Source organism: Perissodus microlepis, chromosome 23 (genome assembly GCF_051167445.1).
Source record: "Perissodus microlepis isolate ML-2025 ecotype Zambia chromosome 23, ASM5116744v1, whole genome shotgun sequence".
NCBI classification, from domain to species: Eukaryota; Metazoa; Chordata; class Actinopteri; order Cichliformes; family Cichlidae; genus Perissodus; species Perissodus microlepis.
Window position 1 is genome coordinate 4,424,831 of NC_140482.1, and position 24,079 is coordinate 4,448,909.

General features: G+C 41.9%; 1 protein-coding gene across 1 annotated transcript; it reads left to right on the plus strand.

Moving 5' to 3' along the window:
* Positions 1 to 445: 445 nt before the first annotated feature.
* LOC146360785 (uncharacterized) lies at positions 446 to 22,363 on the plus strand. Its single transcript, XM_084921348.1, has 2 exons — positions 446 to 3,068; positions 19,232 to 22,363. The coding sequence occupies exons 1-2, from the start codon at positions 735 to 737 to the stop codon at positions 21,641 to 21,643; spliced, it is 4,746 nt and encodes a 1,581-aa protein (XP_084777474.1). The 5' UTR covers positions 446 to 734; the 3' UTR covers positions 21,644 to 22,363.
* The last annotated feature ends 1,716 nt before the right edge of the window (positions 22,364 to 24,079 follow it).

Below are 24,079 nucleotides of genomic sequence, written 5' to 3' on the forward strand. Positions count from 1 at the left end.
CACACATTGAAACAGACTAACGTGCAGAGGTACAGCCCAGGCAGAGAAATGTTGCTTTTAGACTTTGCGACTCATTTTATTTCTCTATCTGATAAGAAACTATTCAATCAGATAGTTATTTGTGGTGAATGAAATACGGTTACAGTTTCAAGAAGTTTTAAGCACCAAATCCGAAATCCAAGCACTGCAATATTAAAATCCAATTCAATTTCTTGTTTGCTCCGAAATCTACGACATGACTATATACAGAAAAGCTTGACATGGTATGCAAAAAACCCCGAAAACAATACAAATACATGAACAAAAAATGTTTTAACTGTCAGTTATGTCATTTTAAAATTTTCCAAAACTGACATTTTCTTTGATTGACTGATATTAAATTGATTAGGGTCAAATTTAGTGTGAACAATATTACACAAACAAGCACGTGTGTGCGCATGCGCACATATTAGAATCGCTTCGATCGCTTCTAATATGTGCGCATGCGCACATATTAGAATGCTTCGATCGCTTTTGAGTGGTAACTTTGCTTCGATCTTTTCTGACGTCATAACTTTGCTTTGATCCCAAAACCCATAAATAGGAGCGCTCACCTGTTACTTTATGCTTAACGGACGTTGACCTGCAGCAACTAAAACCCTTTCGAGAAGTTTTGAGAGCAATTTACAGGAGAAACCAAAACAAGTTCAGTTTTGTTTCTCACCAATTTACAGCGCAAACAGACACATTACACCATGTCAGCCAACCCATCCTTCGGCTCAGATGAGCTTGAAATATCTAAAGGGACCATTTTGGGAGATCACCACGTGGTGGAGGCTTTCCTTGGAGAAGGAAGCTTTGGTGTCGTAACGAAATGTCGCGATACAAAAAAGAACCAAACTGTTGCTATCAAAGTCAACAAAAGCGACCCTGAAATTCTGCTCCAGGCAAAACTGGAACTTTTCATCCTGGAGCAGCTACGACGCTTGGATCCAGACAGGTGCAACATTGTCGAATGGAACGGCTATTTCCTCGATGGAGAGCGCATTTGCTTGAATTTCGAACTCCTCGACCAAAGCCTGTCAGACTACATAGGGGACCGGAATAACCAAGGTCTCCCAATGAGAGAAATCAGGCCAATTTTGCATCAGCTCGCAAATGCTCTGTTCCACCTGGGTTCTGTGGGAATAGTTCATGCTGACCTCAAACCTGTCAACATCATGGTTGTGAACCGCAGTGAGTCTCCTGTCAAAGTCAAACTTATAGACTTTGGCATCGCATGTCCTGCTTCTGCAGTGATTCCTGGTGGTGCTGTGGGGACAATTGGTTATTGTGCCCCTGAGATTATGCTTGGCACTTCATATGATGAAGCAATTGACATGTGGTCTCTGGGGCTGGTAGCTGTGGAGCTTGCTACAGGGGTGCCTCTCTATCCTGGGGAAGACGATTATGATGTTTTGAAATTCATAATTGAAACTCAGGGTCAGCTACCAGATCATCTTCTAGAGTCTGGCTTGTACACTGACTGCTATTTCATCGAGGATAACTACAACGAACAGCGCTGGACATTTAAGACCCCAGAACAATTTCAATACGAGACAGATTATCGATCCAAGGAAACTCGATCGATAAAACTTAAGCGTCTCGATGACCTCGAACAACTGCTGAAAGTTAGGCGAGGACCGGAAAATGGCCAAACATTATTTGTAAGGCTAATCAAAGAAATGTTGGCCTTGGATGCAAATCGGCGCATAACACCCTCGGAGGTTATGAAGCATCCCTTTTTCGACCCTCGCCTCTCAAGGAGAACCCCCTGCACTGACATGAATAGCACAGGGGGAGAACTCCTTGTGCTCTCTCAGCAGCCTTCAAGCTGGAAAAGTCATGGATCGCAAAAATTCAGCTGCAGTTTCCAAAACTCAGTTGAATTTCCTCAAAAAGGAGACATCAACACCTCAGCCAACCCATCTGCCTCTGAAGATGATCTTCAAATAACGGAAGGGACCATTTTAGGAGATCACCACGTGGTAGAGGCCTTCCTTGGAGAAGGAGGCTTTGGTTTGGTAACCAGATGTCGCGATACAAAAAACAACCAAACTGTTGCTATTAAAGTCAACAAGAGCGACCCTGAAATTCTGCTCCAGGCAAAACTGGAAATTTTCATCCTGGAGCAGCTACGACGCTTGGATCCAGACAGGTGCAACATTGTCGAATGGAACGGCTATTTCCTCGATGGAGAGCGCATTTGCTTGAATTTCGAACTCCTCGACCAAAGCCTGTGGGACTACATTGGGGACCGGAATAACCGAGGTCTCCCAATGAGAGAACTCAGGCCAATTTTGCATCAGCTCGCAAATGCTCTGTTCCACCTGGGTTCTGTGGGAATAGTTCATGCTGACCTCAAACCTGGAAACATCATGGTTGTGAACCGCAGTGAGTCTCCCGTCAAAGTCAAACTCATAGACTTTGGCCTCGCATGTCCTGCTTCTGCAGTGATTCCTGGTGACCGTGTGGGGACGGTTGGTTATTGTGCACCTGAGGTTATGCTTGGCATTCCATACGATGAAGCAATTGACATGTGGTCTCTGGGGCTGGTAGCTGTGGAGCTTGCTACAGGGGTGCCTCTCTATCCTGGGGAAGACGATTATGATGTTTTGAAATTCATAATTGAAACTCAGGGTCAGCTACCAGATCATCTTCTAAAGTCTGGCTTCTACACTGACTGCTATTTCATCGAGGATAACTACAACGAACAGCGCTGGACATTTAAGACCCAAGAACAATTTCAATACGAGACAGATTATCGATCCAAGGAAACTCGATGGATAAAACTTAAGCGTCTCGATGACCTCGAACAACTGCTGAAGGTTAGGCGAGGACCGGAAAACGGCCAATCATTATTTGTAAGGCTAATCAAAGAAATGTTGGCCTTGGATGCAAATCAGCGCATAACACCCTCGGAGGTTCTGAAGCATCCCTTTTTCGACCCTCGCCTCTCAAGGAGAACCCCCTGCACTGATATGAATAACACAGGGGGACAAAACCTTGTGCTCTCTCAGCAGCAATCATCATTTGGGTGGCCAGAATTCTAGGGGAGCTAGAAATTCTTGTGGAAAAAAAGCCCAAAACAATAACATCAACAAAAACAACCAATGAATATGGTCTTAAACTTGGGCACAATTTGGCTTGAAATCCATCAACTAATCTCTCAATATTCAAAGCGGAGCAGCAGACAACTTACCATCACATCAGTCCTTCAATCAGACCTACAACAAACGTCTTCCTTCTCTCACCCCAACCGGTCGCAGCAGATGGCCGCCCCAACCTGAGCCTGGTTCTGCTGGAGGTTTCTTCCTGTAAAAAGGGAGTTTTTCCTTCCCACTGTCGCCAAAGTGCTTGCTCATAGGGGGTCATATGATTGTTGGGTTCTCTGTATGTATTATTGTAGGGTCTACCTTACAATAATACATACAGCCTTGAAGTGACTGGTGATATGATTTGCTGCTGAATGAATTCGGAACTAATTGGAAATCTGAATATTAATTAAATAAACCTGCTTTGAGCATCAATTAATTGTTGTTTGAAATTCTTTATAAATATATAAATATAGTGCCACTCTTCTACTGTTTAAATTGCAACTGTTTAATACTGACTAATTTATTCATACACTTGAGCATAAACACACGCACAGTAAATGGCCTGTATTTGTACAGCGCTTTACTTAGTCCCCAAGGACCCCAAAGAGCTTTACACTACATTCAGTCATTCACACATTCACACACTGGTGATGGCAGCTACATTGTAGCCACAGCTGCCCTGGGGCGCACTGACAGAGGCGAGGCTGCCGGACACTGGCGCCACCGGGCCCTCTGACCACCACCAGTAGGCAACGGGTGAAGTGTCTTGCCCAGGGACACAACGACCGAGACTGTCGGAGGCGGGGCTCAATCTGGCAACCTTCCAATTACAGGATGAACTGCGAACTCTTGAGCCACGATTGCCCTATATACACATATACTTTACAGTACTAGTCAGTGCTTACATACTAGTTCTTTTCCCTACTTTTTCATGCTTACTGGTACAAATGCCCGTTACTAGAGTTAAATGCTATCAATGTATTCTCACAGTTATGGAACTGTCAAATGCATACAAAATAACGCTCACGTAAACATAACTGTGCACTAGTTTGCCCTTATTGCTGCAGTTTGTTTCAAATCACTTTGAATAAAGCTCAGCTTCTCTCAAGCTCTCTCTTACTATCTCTCACTCTCTCTCTCTCTCTCTCTCTCTCTCTCACACACACACACACACACACACACACACACACACTATGTAACGTTTCAGCAAGAAAATACCCCCCCTCCCCCCCACAGTGACACCACCACCACTAGTCTGCACAGCTGACATGAGGCAGCATGGATCCATCCTTTCATGCTATTTATGCCAAATTCTGACCCGACCATCTGCATGTCAGAGCAGAAATCAAACTCATCAGACCAGGCAACATTTATCCAATCTACTCATGTCAAATTTTGAGAACTGTAGCTTCAATTTCCTGTTCTTAGCTGACCAAAACGCTCTTCTGCATTCTTTGGTTGCAACAAATGGTTGTATGAGCTACGGTTGCCTTCCTATCAGACATTTTTCTCTGACCGTTGACATCAATAAGGCAGTTTTTCCAAGAGAACTGCCTTTCACTGGATATTTTCTCTTTTTTGTCACCGAAAAGGGTGTCTGTGTTACTTCTTGTCTTATATATATTGTCTCTGTTTTCCTCTGTCCTTTGTCAGAGTGTCTGTTCACCTACCCCCTGTGTCTCCATATTCCCAGTGTTCAAGGTTTCCGAGTGTTTTCCCAGTTTAGGTTTTCATGGTTGGTTCTGTTTGCTACTCAGCCAGAATAAACAGCTCGCTCTTTTAAAAAGTAGGCTCCAGAATGGATGATGGGATGTTCGCATGTCTTTATGTAACACTGAGTGTGCTGAACTAAAGGTAGGCCTAGTTTCATTTTCATGGTCATTATTATCAAGACAATGATTACGCCTTATTCTGATTATTTCTCCCTTTTGGAGGTGTAACATTTACATGAGGGGTGTAGGAACATTTCCCCCTAAATATTTTTAGATTAATTTTTGTTGAAGTCACTGTTTTTGTCGTATTGATGATAATGCAGCTCAAATAAATACTTTTAAATAAAAGAATAACCGTTCAAAGTGCTCAGTGGTGAAACTGTAACTCTTTCAGAGTTTGACAGCTGGACAAGTGATGCCGTATTTAAAGAAACATGAGATGAGTGCAGCATATTATCTGAACAGAGATCATTCAATGAGCAAGAATAAACACTGAAAGAGAAACACTTCACTGTTGATTATCATATGAAGTCTAATGAAAGCTGTTAATCTGTTAATATCCTGTTAATCTGCATACAGCAAATACAGAACATGCGACTTTAAAGCATCCAGCAAAGTGATAACTGTCCTCTGCCCACTAAGTAGTGACTCTACAAAAGATTATTTTCAATATCATCTTTATATTATATTTATATTATATTTAGTTATTCTCCAGCGCAACAATGTAAGGAGCTCTGTGATTGGTTAGGAAAGGACAGACTGGCCACCTCGATTTTTCTTCACTGCACATTGATCCATAGCTTTGCTCTGTAAAGGCTAACAACGTGCTTTTGCTTTACAAAGACATTTAGCGTCGGTATTCACTCTCTTAAAATGCCACTAAACACTGGAGTGAAATGGAGCCCTGATCCTCAGAGTTTTATTGTTCCTAACATTTCTTATAGATAGCACAGATAGTGCCCCACTGCAGTAATCACTCATGTCTAGATATTCCTGTTAAAAGGGAGTTTTTCCTCCCCACTGTAACATGGCAAACATAGCAAACGGATAACCCAGCTGAAGCTTCAGACAGCCGTCAGACAGTGAAACACTGCCATCTGCTGGACTCGAATAACAAAGACGCTGCTTTGACGGGTGAGGGAGTTTCAACAAGTCTGCAACGACTCAAGCATCAAACTACAGAACTATTGTAGCGGACATGGTGCTCTAATGGCTCCATTAACGCAGGTCAGAAAGGAGCAAACATATCAATAAATTATAAAACACAAAACGTCTCTTATTGCCCAGGGCTCAGGAAGTGAGTGTGTTCCTTATAGCCTATTAAACCTTAGCAGGTTATTTTGATGTGTTACAGATGAAACAGCTATCCAGTAACATTCAGCTACAAAAATGCTTTTTTATCATTACTTTTTTACAGCTTCGCACTTTTACACAAGTTTTATCATCAGTGTCACAATGGCTGCTGCTAAAATTGAGTACAAGATATTTGTTGGCCTGATTAAAAGGTCTTGATGCGTGCTCAATCATCCAGGGAAGTAAATCTCCAAAAGTTGATTCTGTTCTTCTGGACGTAGCGTTTTCAGTCAGAGAAACCAGCCGACTGAAGGAACAATGGGCTGGGAGGTCAGTTCCTTAATCATGATTATGCAAATTCTCATGACCATTGATCAACAACCACTGATCAATGGTCTTGAGTACCATTCACAGAGAGTTGGAGAACAGCTGCAATCACAGCATTGTAAGATGGTGACAGATGTACCCTTAGGCCCCCTCCTCGATTCAGAGAGGGTCTTTCCCTTTTCACGTAAATGGCCTCCTTGACTCCGCCCTCAAACCAGCGTTCATTGCAGTTATTGTTGACAATCATATTGTATCGTGTAACCATCCAGCTCACATATTAAATGTAAATGTAAATGATTTGTTGAACTCAAGACATGATGAATGTTCCTGCATTAAAACACATCCAGCCTAGTGTTCTCACTCTCCCTAAATGGATCTGTTACATTAGTGATATATGGGAGTTGTGTTTCAGTCTTTTCCACATGAGGACATTTACCTTTAGTTTTTGCTTTACTGATGAGTGGCTGGTTAACCTGCAGTGGTTGAAGTATGTGTCGGTCGTCTGGAAGAGTAGGTGTAGAAGACGTCTTTAATGAATGTAATGCTCTGAAGGTGTCAGTGATTACTGTGAATTCATTATAAAAGTGCATTTCAGTGAATAAAGACAGGCCCTCATGGTGAAGCTCAGGTGTCCATAAAGTGTAACAGGAGAGCTTTGTCATACTTTCAGATATTTTACATGAGCCCGTCTTTCAATAAATAAATAAATAAATAAATCATTCATTCATCCACAGGTAGCACAATGCTCATATCTGAAAGTAAACTCTGATATATATCTCCGACTAGGGTTACTACTAAATAAAGGATCGCCCCAAAATGGTTAAATATATAAAGACACTCTCCAGAAGAAGTTAAAGGGATTTTGTTTATTGTACAAGCAATATCTTCATAAGAATTACAAATTCTGCAGACATATTACCTTCTTACTGAACCTGAATAACTCACACACAGACGTGTCTGCTGCTGATCTTTGTTCAAACATGATGTTTTATCTTCTCTTCTAAACACATTACTCATCTTTCTGGCATCATGTTACATGAAAACACCTGCATTCTACCTGTGTCATTGTACCACAAAGACAATGATTGCAACACTGTGCTTGCAAAATAGAAGAAATAAGACGACCAGCAAATACATAAAAGATGGTAAAAGTGATTCCATCTTTGTGTCTCCTCCCATTGTTTCCCCAGTCTGTCTAGTTCCCATATTCCCAGGACACCGCTGGACAACAAGTGGGTATTCCAAGACTGAGAGACAGCCAGAGTTGGCAAAAGATCAGACATTCTCTACTTAAGTAGAAGTAAAAATACTATTGTTCCAGTGAAAGTTAAAGTACTGATTCAACTTCATTACTCAGTTAAAGCAAAAAAGTACAGGCTCGAAGCGCTTACAGAGAAAAGCATACAACAGAATACAACAGAATGCTGTTCGCGGCAGTAACACACACTTGGAGGAGAGGCTCCAGCCGTCCATTCCAGCCCTATCCCTAACATTAACTCTAACCATAACTTTAACCTTAACCCTATCAGGTCTTGTTTTACAAAGCGATTCATGATTAGAACAAAAAACACATTTACACATACCGATGATTTGTCACATAGCATCGTTACCTGTTGGGATGAGAACGTGTTGTTTCCAGAACACCACAAATTGGGGTTTCTGTAGCTCAGGTAGGAAACCTACTAATCAGAAAGTTGCTGGTTCAATCCCCGCCTGCTCCAGCCTGCATGCCAAATATCCTTGGGCAAGACACCAACCCCAAGTTGCTCTCCGATGCATCCATCGGGAGGATGAATGCGTATTACTGTTAGATAGAAAGCACTTACAGAGAAAAAGCATAGAAAAAAGTGAGTGCATGAATGAGGCAAGTTGTAGAGAGTAGAAAAGTTTTATACAAGAACCAGTTCATTTACCGTTATATTTTAGTTTTATTTTCAGTTCTGTACTTTTTACATGTAATATTGATTCATTAGATTGACTACATGTATTACACCTAACTTGCGGACAGTAAATTTAAACAACTGTAATAATTTATTTTCAGCATCTGAAATATTTATTTAGTTTGTTTTTTGTTTTCTTTTTGGCTCCTGATATTAGCCAACTACTATTTGTCAATGTTGAACTAATAATGAATCTAAGAAAAGGTATTTGTCACGGTTGGCCAGCGTCAACCGTGGGGATGTGAGGAAGGAGGAGCCAGGCACGGAGCTCTGAATGCAAGCAGTGCGTTTATTTACAGTGAATGGAAAATAACAAGAAATCCGCAGTGCGTTCCCGACTCCCGTGAAATGTCCTCTTCCCAGTGCTAGTGTTCCTTGTCTCCGCTCCTCAGTGTCTGAGCACCCCGTGCTCGCTGCCCTCTCGTCTCCACGCTTCTCCCGGGGAGATAACAAACAGGCAGCCGTAAGACACATACAATGCGGCAGACTATCCGTACTGACTGGCCGAGAGACTAACGTGAAGTCACGCAATGATCCAGCGTCAGAGAGAGCGCCACCGCATTCTTAAGTAGCTCCTCCGACAAGGCTTGATCAGCTGTGTCAGCTGTGTGATGGTCTTCAGGTGTGGCCAACCACCTGGCAGGGCCACACCCACCAGGCCTGAAGGTGCCTGTAAACAGGTGCTCTCAGAAACACCGGCATCCACACACACACACACACACACACACACACACACACACACACACAGATATACCTGCAAGCAGGGAGAACGAGGGACAGCACACCAAAAACACACATGTCCATAACTGCTCAGGGACCCTGGGTCGTTTAGACTCCTGAGCTGTGCACGAGGGGTCGACCAGCCACTGGAAGGCCGGGCACTCGTTTTCAACCGTAATATACCTGATGTGCTCAGGTAACCTGTAGCGCCATGAAACCACTGTCACACCAGGGCGCATAAAAAATGATGCTTTAAGAGACTGATGGGATCGGGCAGCAGGGAAAACATCCACAAAATGCTACCTTCAGTTTGACTCCCTAAGACTACCTAAATTAAGTAGAGTCATTACATGCTTGTTAAAAGCAAACTCTCATATAGTTTTTAAATGTGCTTCTTTCATTACAATGACTAGATAAAGAATGTGGCACTGTCTCTATTTAACACTGGCTACCCCAAAATGTTTCCAAACCTACAACCGTAACTTTCACTGAGAGATTTTCAGATAAGGTTATTGAAGCTGTGGGGTTAATTTTTTAAGTAACATGAGACGAGAGGCAGCAGCATACATACAGAGCATCAGTGATAGAAAGCTAGGCTAACATAGGGTAGCTACCTCAGTCTCTCTGACTCAGAGAAAAAGGCTAGGAGCAAGAAGAAGCAAGAAGATGCAATCACAGAACAAACTGTGTAAGCACACAGAGGGTCTTATAGTCCTGTTTGAGTGGGACCGGTTAAAATAACAAAAAACTAATTGCATGTTGTAAAAGTCAAATTCTGTGACTGAGTTAGAAAATTCAAAAGTTATGAGACATATGAGATTTGAGAATTGTTTAACACATAACTGCAGTACATACATCTCTATCCTACAATCACTGCTATCAATATATCAGCAATCATGACATAAACAAATAACAAAATTAAGCAGTTTTTTTTTAACAGACTAAAATCTTGCGGCACTTCCAAGGTCCACCTGTTCAAGGAGAAACATGTATAGGCCCATCTCAAGTGCCAGTGAACATCTAAATGATTCAGGGAAGACTTTGGAGAAAGTGCTGTGGGGAGATGAAACGAAATTCCAATTATGTGGCTTTAACTGACCTTTTGAAATAGGAGTGTGATGCAAAAAATAGCATCCCCGCAGTCAAGCAGAGAGATGGAAACATTATGATGTGGGCTACAGGACGACTTAGTCGGGGTTCCAAGCAGTCAGGAAATGTGACATCGTCAGACTGCATGCCACGGATTGGCTTGTCAGTCGCGGCACTCAATGAGTCATGAGACGGTGTCTTTCACTAAAATCAAAACTGCAGTTTTTTTAAAACCCTGCAACAAGGCAAATAGCTGCACAACACCGTGGTTTCCAAGTGTGACAAAAAGCCACAGATACATCATCGCTGCGACGTCTTCCTTTGTTGTGGCATTCGTGTTGCTTATAAATGACAACATGGACATCGGGCCGCTTTGCTGTAATGACCCCACGCACATTAGGTGGTACTTGATTGTAATGGAAAATGAGTTGAGTCACAGCAAGCTGATCTGAGTATGTACTAATGGAGAAGTGCTATAAGATCACGCAGTGGTCTAGTCAGTCTCCAATTCAATTCAATTCAATTTCTTTATTGTCCCACAAGGGGAAATTAGTTTAGCAGCAGGAGGATAAAAATAAACAGAACAATACAATAAAATAATAATGACAATAATAATGATAGAAAGTTCAAGGACAGTTATTTGCCATTTAGGAGACAAGACGCAGTAGGGATAAAAGAGACCTGGAGTCTTTTAGTCCTCCTCACAGGTACTCTAAAACGGCGGCCGGAAGGCAACAACTCAAACTCACTGTGAAGTGGATGGTTCACACAATTAATAATAGAATGAGACTTTTTAAGCACATTTCTATTGTAAATGGCCAAAAGTCCATCTTGCCAGCGCCCTGAAATTTTGCTAGCAGTTTTTACCAGAAGTCCCAACCGATTCTTATTCTTCACCGTCAGGTTACCAAACCAGGCAGCGATACAAAAGGACATCACAGATTCGATAAAACTTCTATAAAACAAGGACAACATCTCAGATGAGACATTAAAAGATCTCATTTTCCTTAAAAAGAACAGTCTTTGTTGAACTGTTTTAGTAGTGGCATCAGCATGAGATTCAAAACACAGTTTATGGTCAAGTACCACACCTAGATATTTATAACTCTCAACGATCCCAATATCGGCAGTTTTAATGATAGTAGGTGATGAGCTATAAGAGGACTTCCTAAAATCAATAATCATGTCTTTAGTTTTTGACACATTAAGTGAAAGGAAGGACTCATCACATCAATTCACAAAATCATCTACAACCTGTCCATGGCCTGACTCGTCCCCCACTAGAAGACTGACGATTACTGTGTCGTCAGCAAACTTCAGGATGTGTCTGTTCGTGAATTTGCTGCAACACTCATTTGTGTACAGAATGAACAGAAGGGGAGAGAGGCAGCAACCCTGGGGTGATCCAGTAGAGGAGGAGAGCACATCAGAAAATACATGATTCACCCTCACACATTGTGACCTATTGATCAGAAAGTCTGTCACCCAGCCGACCAGACTAGTGTCAAGCTTGAAATGATTGTAAAGCCTGTCAGCAAGTAAGAAGGGTTGAATTGTATTAAATGCAGATGAAAAGTCAGCAAATAATAATCTTGCATGGGTGTGGGGGGCCTCAAGATGCTTATACAAAAGATGCAGGAGTGTGACAGCAGCATCCTCCACACCTCTCCCTGCTCTATAGGCGAACTGGAAGGGGTCAAGATGGTGTTCAACCTGCATTAAAATCTCCTTCTTAATTATCTTCTCAAATGTCTTCATCACTAAAGAAGTCAGAGCCACAGGCCTAAAATCATTCAGCGCCTTAGGAGAACTGCCCTTAGCAACAGGAACAATGACAGCTTGTTTCCCAATCTTAGGTACCGTCTGTAGCTCTAAAGAAAGTGAGAAGATATAGTGAAAAATCCCACTCAGCTGATCAGCACAAGTTCTCAGTACCTGTCCACAGATGTTGTCAGGTCCAGGACTCTTGCTTTTGGTGTGTCTAAAAAGATTAGCTACCCCCGTCTCATCAATACAAATTGATGGGGGAGTGATAGTCTTTTCCCTCAGTGTGCTGGTCTGCCTAGAACAGTCAAAGTTCTCAAAACGAAGGTAAAAACTGTTAAGACTGTCTGCCAGATGTTTGTCAGAGGTAAACCCTTCTAAGGTAATGCTACTTTTACCTTTCGTGTGTAGCCCTGCCATTGTTTTCATACCAAGCCAAGCTCTTTGGAGGTTGTTACTGCTGAGTTCTGCCTCAATCTTATTTCTGTACCTCATCTTGGCGATCTTTATTGCAGCCCTCACCTCCTTCCTCAATATTCTCATAGTGGGAACGTCTCCCTCGTTAAAAGCAATTTTCCTTTTAAGAATCAGATCCTTAATATCTTTAGAGAGCCACGGTTTGTTATTAGGGAAAGTCTTAAATTCTCTGACTGGAACCACAGAGTCTTTGCAAAAAGAGATGTAGCTACACACCACATCAGTGAGTTCATCCAAATCAGAAGTGCTCTCTTGAAACAAGGACCAGTCAGTGCAATCAAAACACCCCTGAAGGGCAACACAACTGTCTTTTGTCCAGACATTAGTCCGCTTCACACAGGCCTTCTCCCTCCTAATCACACATCTGTAAGCAGGGAGGAGATGAATAACATTGTGATCCGAAGAACCTAGCGCAGGTCCGGCCACAGACTTATATGCCCCCTTAATCGGTCCATAACACAAATCCAGCGTTTTGTTATTCCTTGTAGGACAAGTGACATATTGAAAGAAATTGTTCAGTGATTTCTTAAGATTACATTGTTAAAATCACCAAGAATAAAATTAGGAGCATCCGGTGAGAGAGTCTGCAGATTGTGTACCACTTTAAAAATGGCGTCGGCAGCAACTTTAACGTCAGCTTTAGGATGAATGTAAACAACAGTGACAAAAATTTGAGGGAACTCCCTCGGTAAGTAAAAAGGCCTGACAGATACTGAAAGGAGCTCGATGTCAGGAAGACACAACCGCTCCCGCACAGTAAAGTTATTACACCAGCCCTGGTTGATATACAAACATACCCCTCCTCCGTGAGATTTGCGTGTTACTCCACAGTTCCGATCCAATCTGACAGGGGTCCCAAAGCCGCTGATTTGCAGTGAAGTGTCACTGTCCATATCGGTCAGCCACGTCTCGGTAAGCGCCATCAGACAAGCCTCCCTGTATTCCCGTAGATGAAGCACATTTCCTTGTAATTCATCCGTTTTGTTCCTAAGAGATTGGACATTGGCCAGAATCATAGAAGGCAGAGGAACACGACTCTTCCTCCGAAGTTTTCTTACACGCTGACGCACGCCGCCTTTCTTTCCGCGTTTTCTCAAGTGGCGGGGCTTTCCAAAATTAGTCTTTGACCGGGAAAATAAATCCTCACCAAGAATCACATCTGTCCGAGCATTAGAAGAGTCGTACATAGACAAACAGGACCACCGTAATCCAAGTAGTTCCTCGCGTGTATAAGTGACTGTCAGTGAGAGTGAATGACTCCAGGTGAATATCGCCAACAACAATAAAACTAAGGTGTAGAAGATCTCCATCTCGGCAAAATAAACTTCATAAAAAGTTAAAACCACGGTTAAGAACAGAGTTAAAACAAAGGTAAAAACAAAAAGAAAAAGAGAAAGAAAATGCCAATAAACACCTGCTGCAGGTCGCCACAAGAGCAGCGCCCTCTCACAGCTGATCCACCTCCAGACATCAGTAATGTAGAAAATCTGTGGAGGGAGCTGAAGTTTCAACTTTCCAAGTGGCAGTCAAGAAACTTAAAGGATTTAGAGAGTTTCTGTAAGGAGCAGAGGGTTAATGTTTGTGTGTCCTCACTGTAAAGACTGCAGGTTACTGGAGCGTGTCGTGTCATGTTTCCTGTTGCTCTGAGGTGCATCCAACAAATACACAAATCATTTACCACTAATAATAACACCTCCCCCACTTAAGTGTGTTCAACAGGAAGCTAAAAGTTGTTAGCTGTTAAAGTGTTCAAAAAACAGCAGGAGCTCGGTGTGAGGCCACAGTGGGCCAAAAAACACACACAAGATGACCTCCAGCAAGGACAAAATGTATCTGGACGTCTCTGTGAGCATCTGTCTCACTGTGTAAGTGTAGCACAGTGTCTGTGTGTGCATGGCTGGGGAAGAGAGACAGCACAACTGAAAGCCAGCACTCAGACGAGGACCCGGTGCATCGTCTGTCTCATCTCAGCCAGTTTACTTACAAACTCTTTAAGTTTGAATTTTAAAGCCGACAATGTGCACAGGGCAGTGATATTTAAAATGAAGGTAAACTATTCCAATCTCTGGAGCCCCAATTGTGTATCTCACACACACACAGTCCTGAATTCATTACTGAAGTCTCATCCAGACGTTCAATGTGTACACAAAGGAATTCTTCGGCAGGAGGTGAAAGAAAATGGCCCACAAGTTAATCCAAAATGACGGTTTTATCAACAATGGCCACCAGCGGTGATTTTGGCACCTGTGACAAGGTTGAAAAGAGCTGTGGGTAATTTGGTCTCACAAAATGCAGCGCACACACACACACTCACTAAGTTCTCCTCCTGCCTTCAGCCCAACCGTTGAGCGCGATGACAAATAGAGCCGCAGAATTTTGCTGCTGTGTAATTAAATTGAGACGTGGGGTCAAAATTCCCACCTAGATTGAGTGAGATGAAATATAAATCGGCTCTCCTCTAACTGACTTTATAGAAATAATTACATAAGCTGCATTTATAACTGTTATTAAATAACAGCAGCACACGAGAACTAAAGTGTAATCCCAGCACATTTCGCTTCGCTTGCACCGATTCTTTAGAGATGACGACTGTGGTGGGTAATTAAGGGCAAACAATATACAAGTCGCGTGAAAAATGGAGGCCGCATTACCTTTCCAAAGCTTCCTTTCCCGATGGCCCGCAGTATCTGGAAGTGGTCAAAGTTTACTGTGGAGAAAATGAGAAGCAGTTAGTGAGAACGTGTCAGTTTGAGCTGAGCTATAAAACAGGGAACATGACATGTACAGCACTGTGCAAAAGTCTTGAGCCATCCCTCATTTGCTTCCAGGGATCCGGACTTCCCTGTAATCTTTAAAGTGGTATTAAGGAATAGCTCTCCAGGCTTTTTAAAGTGTTTCTGATTTTTAATCCAGGGCTTGTATTTGACCAGTTTTTGTCTGTTAAGACCCTTCACACTAATCTCTGAAACATTCAAACATAAACAGACACCTAAGTCACGGAAAGGACCAGAAAACTTAACAAAGAACCAATTTGAAATTGTATCTTTACACATTTACTTGCAGCCTATTGCAAAAAAACAAGACCCCACATCATTTGTTCTCACTTCTTTAGTTGAAGAATGCAGTTAATAACACCGTTAACACAGACTGACCTGGCAAAACATGAAAAAGTAAGGGGGTGGTTCAAGACTTTTGCTCGGTACTGTATGAGAAATGGAAATGTGCACTTCACAATGTATCGCTGCACTTCGGCAGTACTGTGCAGATCAAATGTTTTTTTGAAAGAATTAAAAAGTCGGAGCGCAGTGGGAGAGAATAATGTGTGTGTTAGATAATGAAACGGGAAAGATTGAAAGGTGGAAATAATGAATCACAACAGTCAAAATGTGAAAAAACAAAAACATTTTCCCTGGAGGATCTGTACAGTGACACACCGTCACAGTATCGACGATTAGCAAGCAAAACAAAACCCCAGAAATAACATTTATTAAATGAAGACTCAGCTAAACCTTTTTAAACTTCACATCTGAATAACAAATAACACACGCAGCACATAGAAACAAATATCTAAAATGAGTTAGATCCCAGGAAGTTAGACACGCTTTCATAAGTTTTATGATCGACTTTTACGAGATTAAATTTGAGCAAGTAAAGACATTTCACATGAAGCTCAGAGGCAGGAGAGTTGTACTTCAGAAAGACATCCAGCTCAGAGCGCTCAACTCATTCATCTTACTTTATTTTCCTATTTCAGTATGCATGATAACACAGCCAGATGTTTTCATTCATTGCCACTGAAGCAGATGCATGTGTGTGTTCTGCAGACTGATTGAATCCTTCTGTACGCAGCTTAAAATGAGTCCTGAGGAAAGAGGTTGAATGGAAGTGGTGAGGAAGAGTGTCATGTTTTTTTCCTCTGTAATAAATAAACTAAATAATAAGCACAAATATTTTTGTTTTCCAAATATATTTTTACGAGCGCTGAACATGTGATCAAGATTAGACGATAAATACAAGATTAATTTCACTATTCTGCTGTATTTCTACTTAACACCTACCTGACTCACTTTTGAATGAAATTAATGCAACGTGTGAGACTAATATTTTTAATCAGATCTTAATTTATGCAAAAATATCCATCATAGACCCCAGAAAAAAGCATGAATAAAAAGAACACCCGATCCATGATATTAAAAAAGCCTTGATCATTAATAGCAAGTCTTTTTAATATCAACCAATAAGAGTAAAGTTAGCTTAAAGGCACAACCCCTGTTTTTCAGGCAGAGGAGAAAAAGAGGAGCTTCGTTTAAGATAAAGAAGCATGCAAAGCTACTCTAGTAGAGTCCAAGAATAAGAATATCATGTTGGAAATGAACATGAGGATGATCAAAACACATTCCCTCCAACAAATAAATACTATAGAGAGCGGAGCTGCTTCATCATTTTAAAAAAACAACGTCTTTGGCTGAGCACAAACACAAGCGCTCAGGAATCAGATTAACCAACAACAGACAAGCTTTCTTCCAACAACTCAGAGTAAAGAGTAATGAGCTAACACTGAGTAACTGTTGGCCAGTAAAATCAACGGTTGCTAACTTTCACATGCAGCAGCTCATTAAGACACTTAAAATAAATTGAATTAAGACATTTAAATGTTGGTTGTATTTTCCTTCCCGATGCATGTGAAAGGTTAAGACTTACATCTCCAAATGTACTGGAACTGATTTGAACCAGAGGACTCAGCCACACTGTTACTATGTACTGCATAAACACGTTTACCGATGAAGGCAAATCAGATGCTGTCCTGACTGTGTGGCTAAATTTTGTGCTGAAAGCATCAAATCAATTGAATATGATTAACTTGCTATGAGAGTTTTTTACTCCAAGTGTGACTTTTTCTGGGTTCATACACCTTTCAGGGTCAAATTCAAGCACTTTGTAAGCACGTTTAATGTCCATTTTCAAACTTTTCCAGCACATTACCATAAAAAGGATGCATATTTCACTTCGCATCACCTGAGTAAGACCACGTGAAAGGCCAAATGAATAAGTCTTCTCATCAGATATTGATGCTTCTTTCTTATGTGACACAAAAAACAGGAGGAGACAGATCTTTGCTTGTGTTGTTTTTTAAGTTCATTCATTCAAAACTAACTGTAAGACGCTTAACTACATTGCAGTCTGTGTTATTGTTGTAGACCTAATTATCACCTTTAAAGTGTTTGTGCTAATAACATCATGTAGAGTAAGACAGGCATAGAGAACAGCACTGACTGGGAGAGGCTTTGAACAGATGACATACTCAGATCAATTCAACACTTTAGACTTTAAAAATGCACAAGCGTCTTTCAAAAACCTATTTATTTAATCTATCATCATTGATATTATTATGTACAGTTATAATGTACTGTTCATCTCCCTTAAATAAACAGGCAGCCTTAAAGTGTGAAATAGTCACTTGTCTACTGTCTCAGTGGCTGATAGTGCCCCACAGGCCTCAATGTGAGCTTGAAGCCATTATGTTTAAATTGTTTAATGATAAACAGATTTTGAATGAAAGGAGGAAACTTCGGTAGCACAAAAAAGTGCCTATTCTTTGTTCCCATATGGTTCAGTCATATTACCGTCATTTCCCCCTAAGGTGTTCCCAAAGACACCAGGTTAATACTTGAAAAAGCTGCAGCAAGACACAAAAATATCATCAATATTCTGTTTACTTGGTGACAACGTCGCTTTTAGCCTTCAATCAGAAAGCCTGACGTTAGCTAGTTAAGCATCGGGCTAACGTTTAACGCTTTCACTTGAGGGAAGTAACTCGTATTACTGCTACTGCTGTGTAATCTTGGTTAAATTCACAGCATATTCTACAAGTTACCCTGCAATAACTAACTGTTAGAATAGCGGCACCGTATTGTATCGCACTGAGTGCACTTCAATCCTTTATCCCGCGAGTTTGCTAGCTAGCAAAATAATAATACCAATTTTTTAAAAAATAACATGTGTAACGTACACACTCGAGAAAATTATTTACTAGTACTTACGCAACTCCCCCGTTGTGAAAACGTACAAATCCTTCTTGTATTTTTCGTTTTCCAGCAAACACTCATTAAAACGGCCTCCAGGCACATTAGTGCACTCACCCCCGACTGATCAGGGAGGGGGTGGGGGGTCACACATTGAAACAGACTAACGTGCAGAGGTACAGCCCAGGCAGAGAAATGTTGCTTTTAGACTTTGCGACTCATTTTATTTCTCTATCTGATAAGAAACTATTCAATCAGATAGTTATTTGTGGTGAATGAAATACGGTTACAGTTTCAAGAAGTTTTAAGCACCAAATCCGAAATCCAAGCACTGCAATATTAAAATCCAATTCAATTTCTTGTTTGCTCCGAAATCTACGACATGACTATATACAGAAAAGCTTGACATGGTATGCAAAAAACCCCGAAAACAATACAAATACATGAACAAAAAATGTTTTAACTGTCAGTTATGTCATTTTAAAATTTTCCAAAACTGACATTTTCTTTGATTAACTGATATTAAATTGATTAGGGTCAAATTTAGTGTGAACAATATTACACAAACAAGCACGTGTGTACGCATGCGCACATATTAGAATCGCTTCGATCGCTTCGAATGCTTCGAGTGGTAACTTTTCTTCGATCCTTTCTGACGTCATAACTTTGCTTTGATCCCAAAACCCATAAATAGGAGCGCTCACCTGTTACTTTATGCTTAACGGACGTTGACCTGCAGCAACTAAAACCCTTTCGAGAAGTTTTGAGAGCAATTTACAGGAGAAACCAAAACAAGTTCAGTTTTGTTTCTCACCAATTTACAGCGCAAACAGACACATTACACCATGTCAGCCAACCCATCCTTCGGCTCAGATGAGCTTGAAATATCTAAAGGGACCATTTTGGGAGATCACCACGTGGTGGAGGCTTTCCTTGGAGAAGGAAGCTTTGGTGTCGTAACGAAATGTCGCGATACAAAAAAGAACCAAACTGTTGCTATCAAAGTCAACAAAAGCGACCCTGAAATTCTGCTCCAGGCAAAACTGGAACTTTTCATCCTGGAGCAGCTACGACGCTTGGATCCAGACAGGTGCAACATTGTCGAATGGAACGGCTATTTCCTCGATGGAGAGCGCATTTGCTTGAATTTCGAACTCCTCGACCAAAGCCTGTCAGACTACATAGGGGACCGGAATAACCAAGGTCTCCCAATGAGAGAAATCAGGCCAATTTTGCATCAGCTCGCAAATGCTCTGTTCCACCTGGGTTCTGTGGGAATAGTTCATGCTGACCTCAAACCTGTCAACATCATGGTTGTGAACCGCAGTGAGTCTCCTGTCAAAGTCAAACTTATAGACTTTGGCATCGCATGTCCTGCTTCTGCAGTGATTCCTGGTGGTGCTGTGGGGACAATTGGTTATTGTGCCCCTGAGATTATGCTTGGCACTTCATATGATGAAGCAATTGACATGTGGTCTCTGGGGCTGGTAGCTGTGGAGCTTGCTACAGGGGTGCCTCTCTATCCTGGGGAAGACGATTATGATGTTTTGAAATTCATAATTGAAACTCAGGGTCAGCTACCAGATCATCTTCTAGAGTCTGGCTTGTACACTGACTGCTATTTCATCGAGGATAACTACAACGAACAGCGCTGGACATTTAAGACCCCAGAACAATTTCAATACGAGACAGATTATCGATCCAAGGAAACTCGATCGATAAAACTTAAGTGTCTCGATGACCTCGAACAACTGCTGAGAGTTAGGCGAGGACCGGAAAACGGCCAAACATTATTTGTAAGGCTAATCAAAGAAATGTTGGCCTTGGATGCAAATCGGCGCATAACACCCTCGGAGGTTCTGAAGCATCCCTTTTTCGACCCTCGCCTCTCAAGGAGAACCCCCTGCACTGACATGAATAGCACAGGGGGAGAACTCCTTGTGCTCTCTCAGCAGCCTTCGAGCTGGAAAAGTCATGGATCGCAAAAATTCAGCTGCAGTTTCCAAAACTCAGTTGAATTTCCTCAAAAAGGAGACATCAACACCTCAGCCAACCCATCTGCCTCTGAAGATGATCTTCAAATAACGGAAGGGACCATTTTAGGAGATCACCACGTGGTAGAGGCCTTCCTTGGAGAAGGAGGCTTTGGTTTGGTAACCAGATGTCGCGATACAAAAAACAAACAAACTGTTGCTATTAAAGTCAACAAGAGCGACCCTGAAATTCTGCTCCAGGCAAAACTGGAAATTTTCATCCTGGAGCAGCTACGACGCTTGGATCCAGACAGGTGCAACATTGTCGAATGGAACGGCTATTTCCTCGATGGAGAGCGCATTTGCTTGAATTTCGAACTCCTCGACCAAAGCCTGTGGGACTACATTGGGGACCGGAATAACCGAGGTCTCCCAATGAGAGAACTCAGGCCAATTTTGCATCAGCTCGCAAATGCTCTGTTCCACCTGGGTTCTGTGGGAATAGTTCATGCTGACCTCAAACCTGGAAACATCATGGTTGTGAACCGCAGTGAGTCTCCCGTCAAAGTCAAACTTATAGACTTTGGCCTCGCATGTCCTGCTTCTGCAGTGATTCCTGGTGACCGTGTGGGGACGGTTGGTTATTGTGCACCTGAGGTTATGCTTGGCATTCCATACGATGAAGCAATTGACATGTGGTCTCTGGGGCTGGTAGCTGTGGAGCTTGCTACAGGGGTGCCTCTCTATCCTGGGGAAGACGATTATGATGTTTTGAAATTCATAATTGAAACTCAGGGTCAGCTACCAGATCATCTTCTAAAGTCTGGCTTCTACACTGACTGCTATTTCATCGAGGATAACTACAATGAACAGCGCTGGACATTTAAGACCCAAGAACAATTTCAATACGAGACAGATTATCGATCCAAGGAAACTCGATGGATAAAACTTAAGCGTCTCGATGACCTCGAACAACTGCTGAAGGTTAGGCGAGGACCGGAAAATGGCCAATCATTATTTGTAAGGCTAATCAAAGAAATGTTGGCCTTGGATGCAAATCAGCGCATAACACCCTCGGAGGTTCTGAAGCATCCCTTTTTCGACCCTCGCCTCTCAAGGAGAACCCCCTGCACTGATATGAATAACACAGGGGGACAAAACCTTGTGCTCTCTCAGCAGCAATCATCGTTTGGGTGGCCAGAATTCTAGGGGAGCTAGAAATTCTTGTGGAAAAAAAGCCCAAAACAATAACATCAACAAAAACAACCAATGAATATGGTCTTAAACTTGGGCACAATTTGGCTTGAAATCCATCAACTAATCTCTCAATATTCAAAGCGGAGCAGCAGACAACTTACCATCACATCAGTCCTTCAATCAGACCTACAACAAACGTCTTCCTTCTCTCACCCCAACCGGTCGCAGCAGATGGCCGCCCCAACCTGAGCCTGGTTCTGCTGGAGGTTTCTTCCTGTAAAAAGGGAGTTTTTCCTTCCCACTGTCGCCAAAGTGCTTGCTCATAGGGGGTCATATGATTGTTGGGTTCTCTGTATGTATTATTGTAGGGTCTACCTTACAATAATACATACAGCCTTGAAGTGACTGGTGATGTGATTTGCTGCTGAATGAATTCGGAACTAATTGGAAATCTGAATATTAATTAAATAAACCTGCTTTGAGCATCAATTAATTGTTGTTTGAAATTCTTTATAAATATATAAATATAGTGCCACTCTTCTACTGTTTAAATTGCAACTGTTTAATACTGACTAATTTATTCATACACTTGAGCATAAACACACGCACAGTAAATGGCCTGTATTTGTACAGCGCTTTACTTAGTCCCCAAGGACCCCAAAGAGCTTTACACTACATTCAGTCATTCACACATTCACACACTGGTGATGGCAGCTACATTGTAGCCACAGCTGCCCTGGGGCGCACTGACAGAGGCGAGGCTGCCGGACACTGGCGCCACCGGGCCCTCTGACCACCACCAGTAGGCAACGGGTGAAGTGTCTTGCCCAGGGACACAACGACCGAGACTGTCGGAGGCGGGGCTCAATCTGGCAACCTTCCAATTACAGGATGAACTGCGAACTCTTGAGCCACGATTGCCCTATATACACATATACTTTACAGTACTAGTCAGTGCTTACATACTAGTTCTTTTCCCTACTTTTTTATGCTTACTGGTACAAATGCCTGTTACTAGAGTTAAATGCTATCAATGTATTCTCACAGTTATGGAACTGTCAAATGCATACAAAATAACGCTCACGTAAACATAACTGTGCACTAGTTTGCCCTTATTGCTGCAGTTTGTTTCAAATCACTTTGAATAAAGCTCAGCTTCTCTCAAGCCCTCTCTTACTATCTCTCACTCTCTCTCTCTCTCTCTCTCACACACACACACACACACACACACACACACACACACACACACACACACACACACACACACACACACTATGTAACGTTTCAGCAAGAAAATACCCCCCCTCCCCCCCACAGTGACACCACCACCACTAGTCTGCACAGCTGACATGAGGCAGCATGGATCCATCCTTTCATGCTATTTATGCCAAATTCTGACCCGACCATCTGCATGTCAGAGCAGAAATCAAACTCATCAGACCAGGCAACATTTATCCAATCTACTCATGTCAAATTTTGAGAACTGTAGTGAAACACTGCCATCTGCTGGACTCGAATAACAAAGACGCTGCTTTGACGGGTGAGGGAGTTTCAACAAGTCTGCAACGACTCAAGCATCAAACTACAGAACTATTGTAGCGGACATGGTGCTCTAATGGCTCCATTAACGCAGGTCAGAAAGGATCAAACATATCAATAAATTATAAAACACAAAACGTGTTTCTCTGCATTCTTTGGTTGGAACAAATGGTTGTATGAGCTACGGTTGCCTTCCTATCAGAGATTTTTCTCTGACCGTTGACATCAATAAGGCAGTTTTTCCAAGAGAACTGCCTTTCACTGGATATTTTCTCTTTTTTGTCACCGAAAAGGGTGTCTGTGTTACTTCTTGTCTTATATATATTGTCTCTGTTTTCCTCTGTCCTTTGTCAGAGTGTCTGTTCACCTACCCCCTGTGTCTCCATATTCCCAGTGTTCAAGGTTTCCGAGTGTTTTCCCAGTTTAGGTTTTCATGGTTGGTTCTGTTTGCTACTCAGCCAGAATAAACAGCTCGCTCTTTTAAAAAGTAGGCTCCAGAATGGATGATGGGATGTTCGCATGTCTTTATGTAACACTGAGTGTGCTGAACTAAAGGTAGGCCTAGTTTCATTTTCATGGTCATTATTATCAAGACAATGATTACGCCTTATTCTGATTATTTCTCCCTTTTGGAGGTGTAACATTTACATGAGGGGTGTAGGAACATTTCCCCCTAAATATTTTTAGATTAATTTTTGTTGAAGTCACTGTTTTTGTCGTATTGATGATAATGCAGCTCAAATAAATACTTTTAAATAAAAGAATAACCGTTCAAAGTGCTCAGTGGTGAAACTGTAACTCTTTCAGAGTTTGACAGCTGGACAAGTGATGCCGTATTTAAAGAAACATGAGATGAGTGCAGCATATTATCTGAACAGAGATCATTCAATGAGCAAGAATAAACACTGA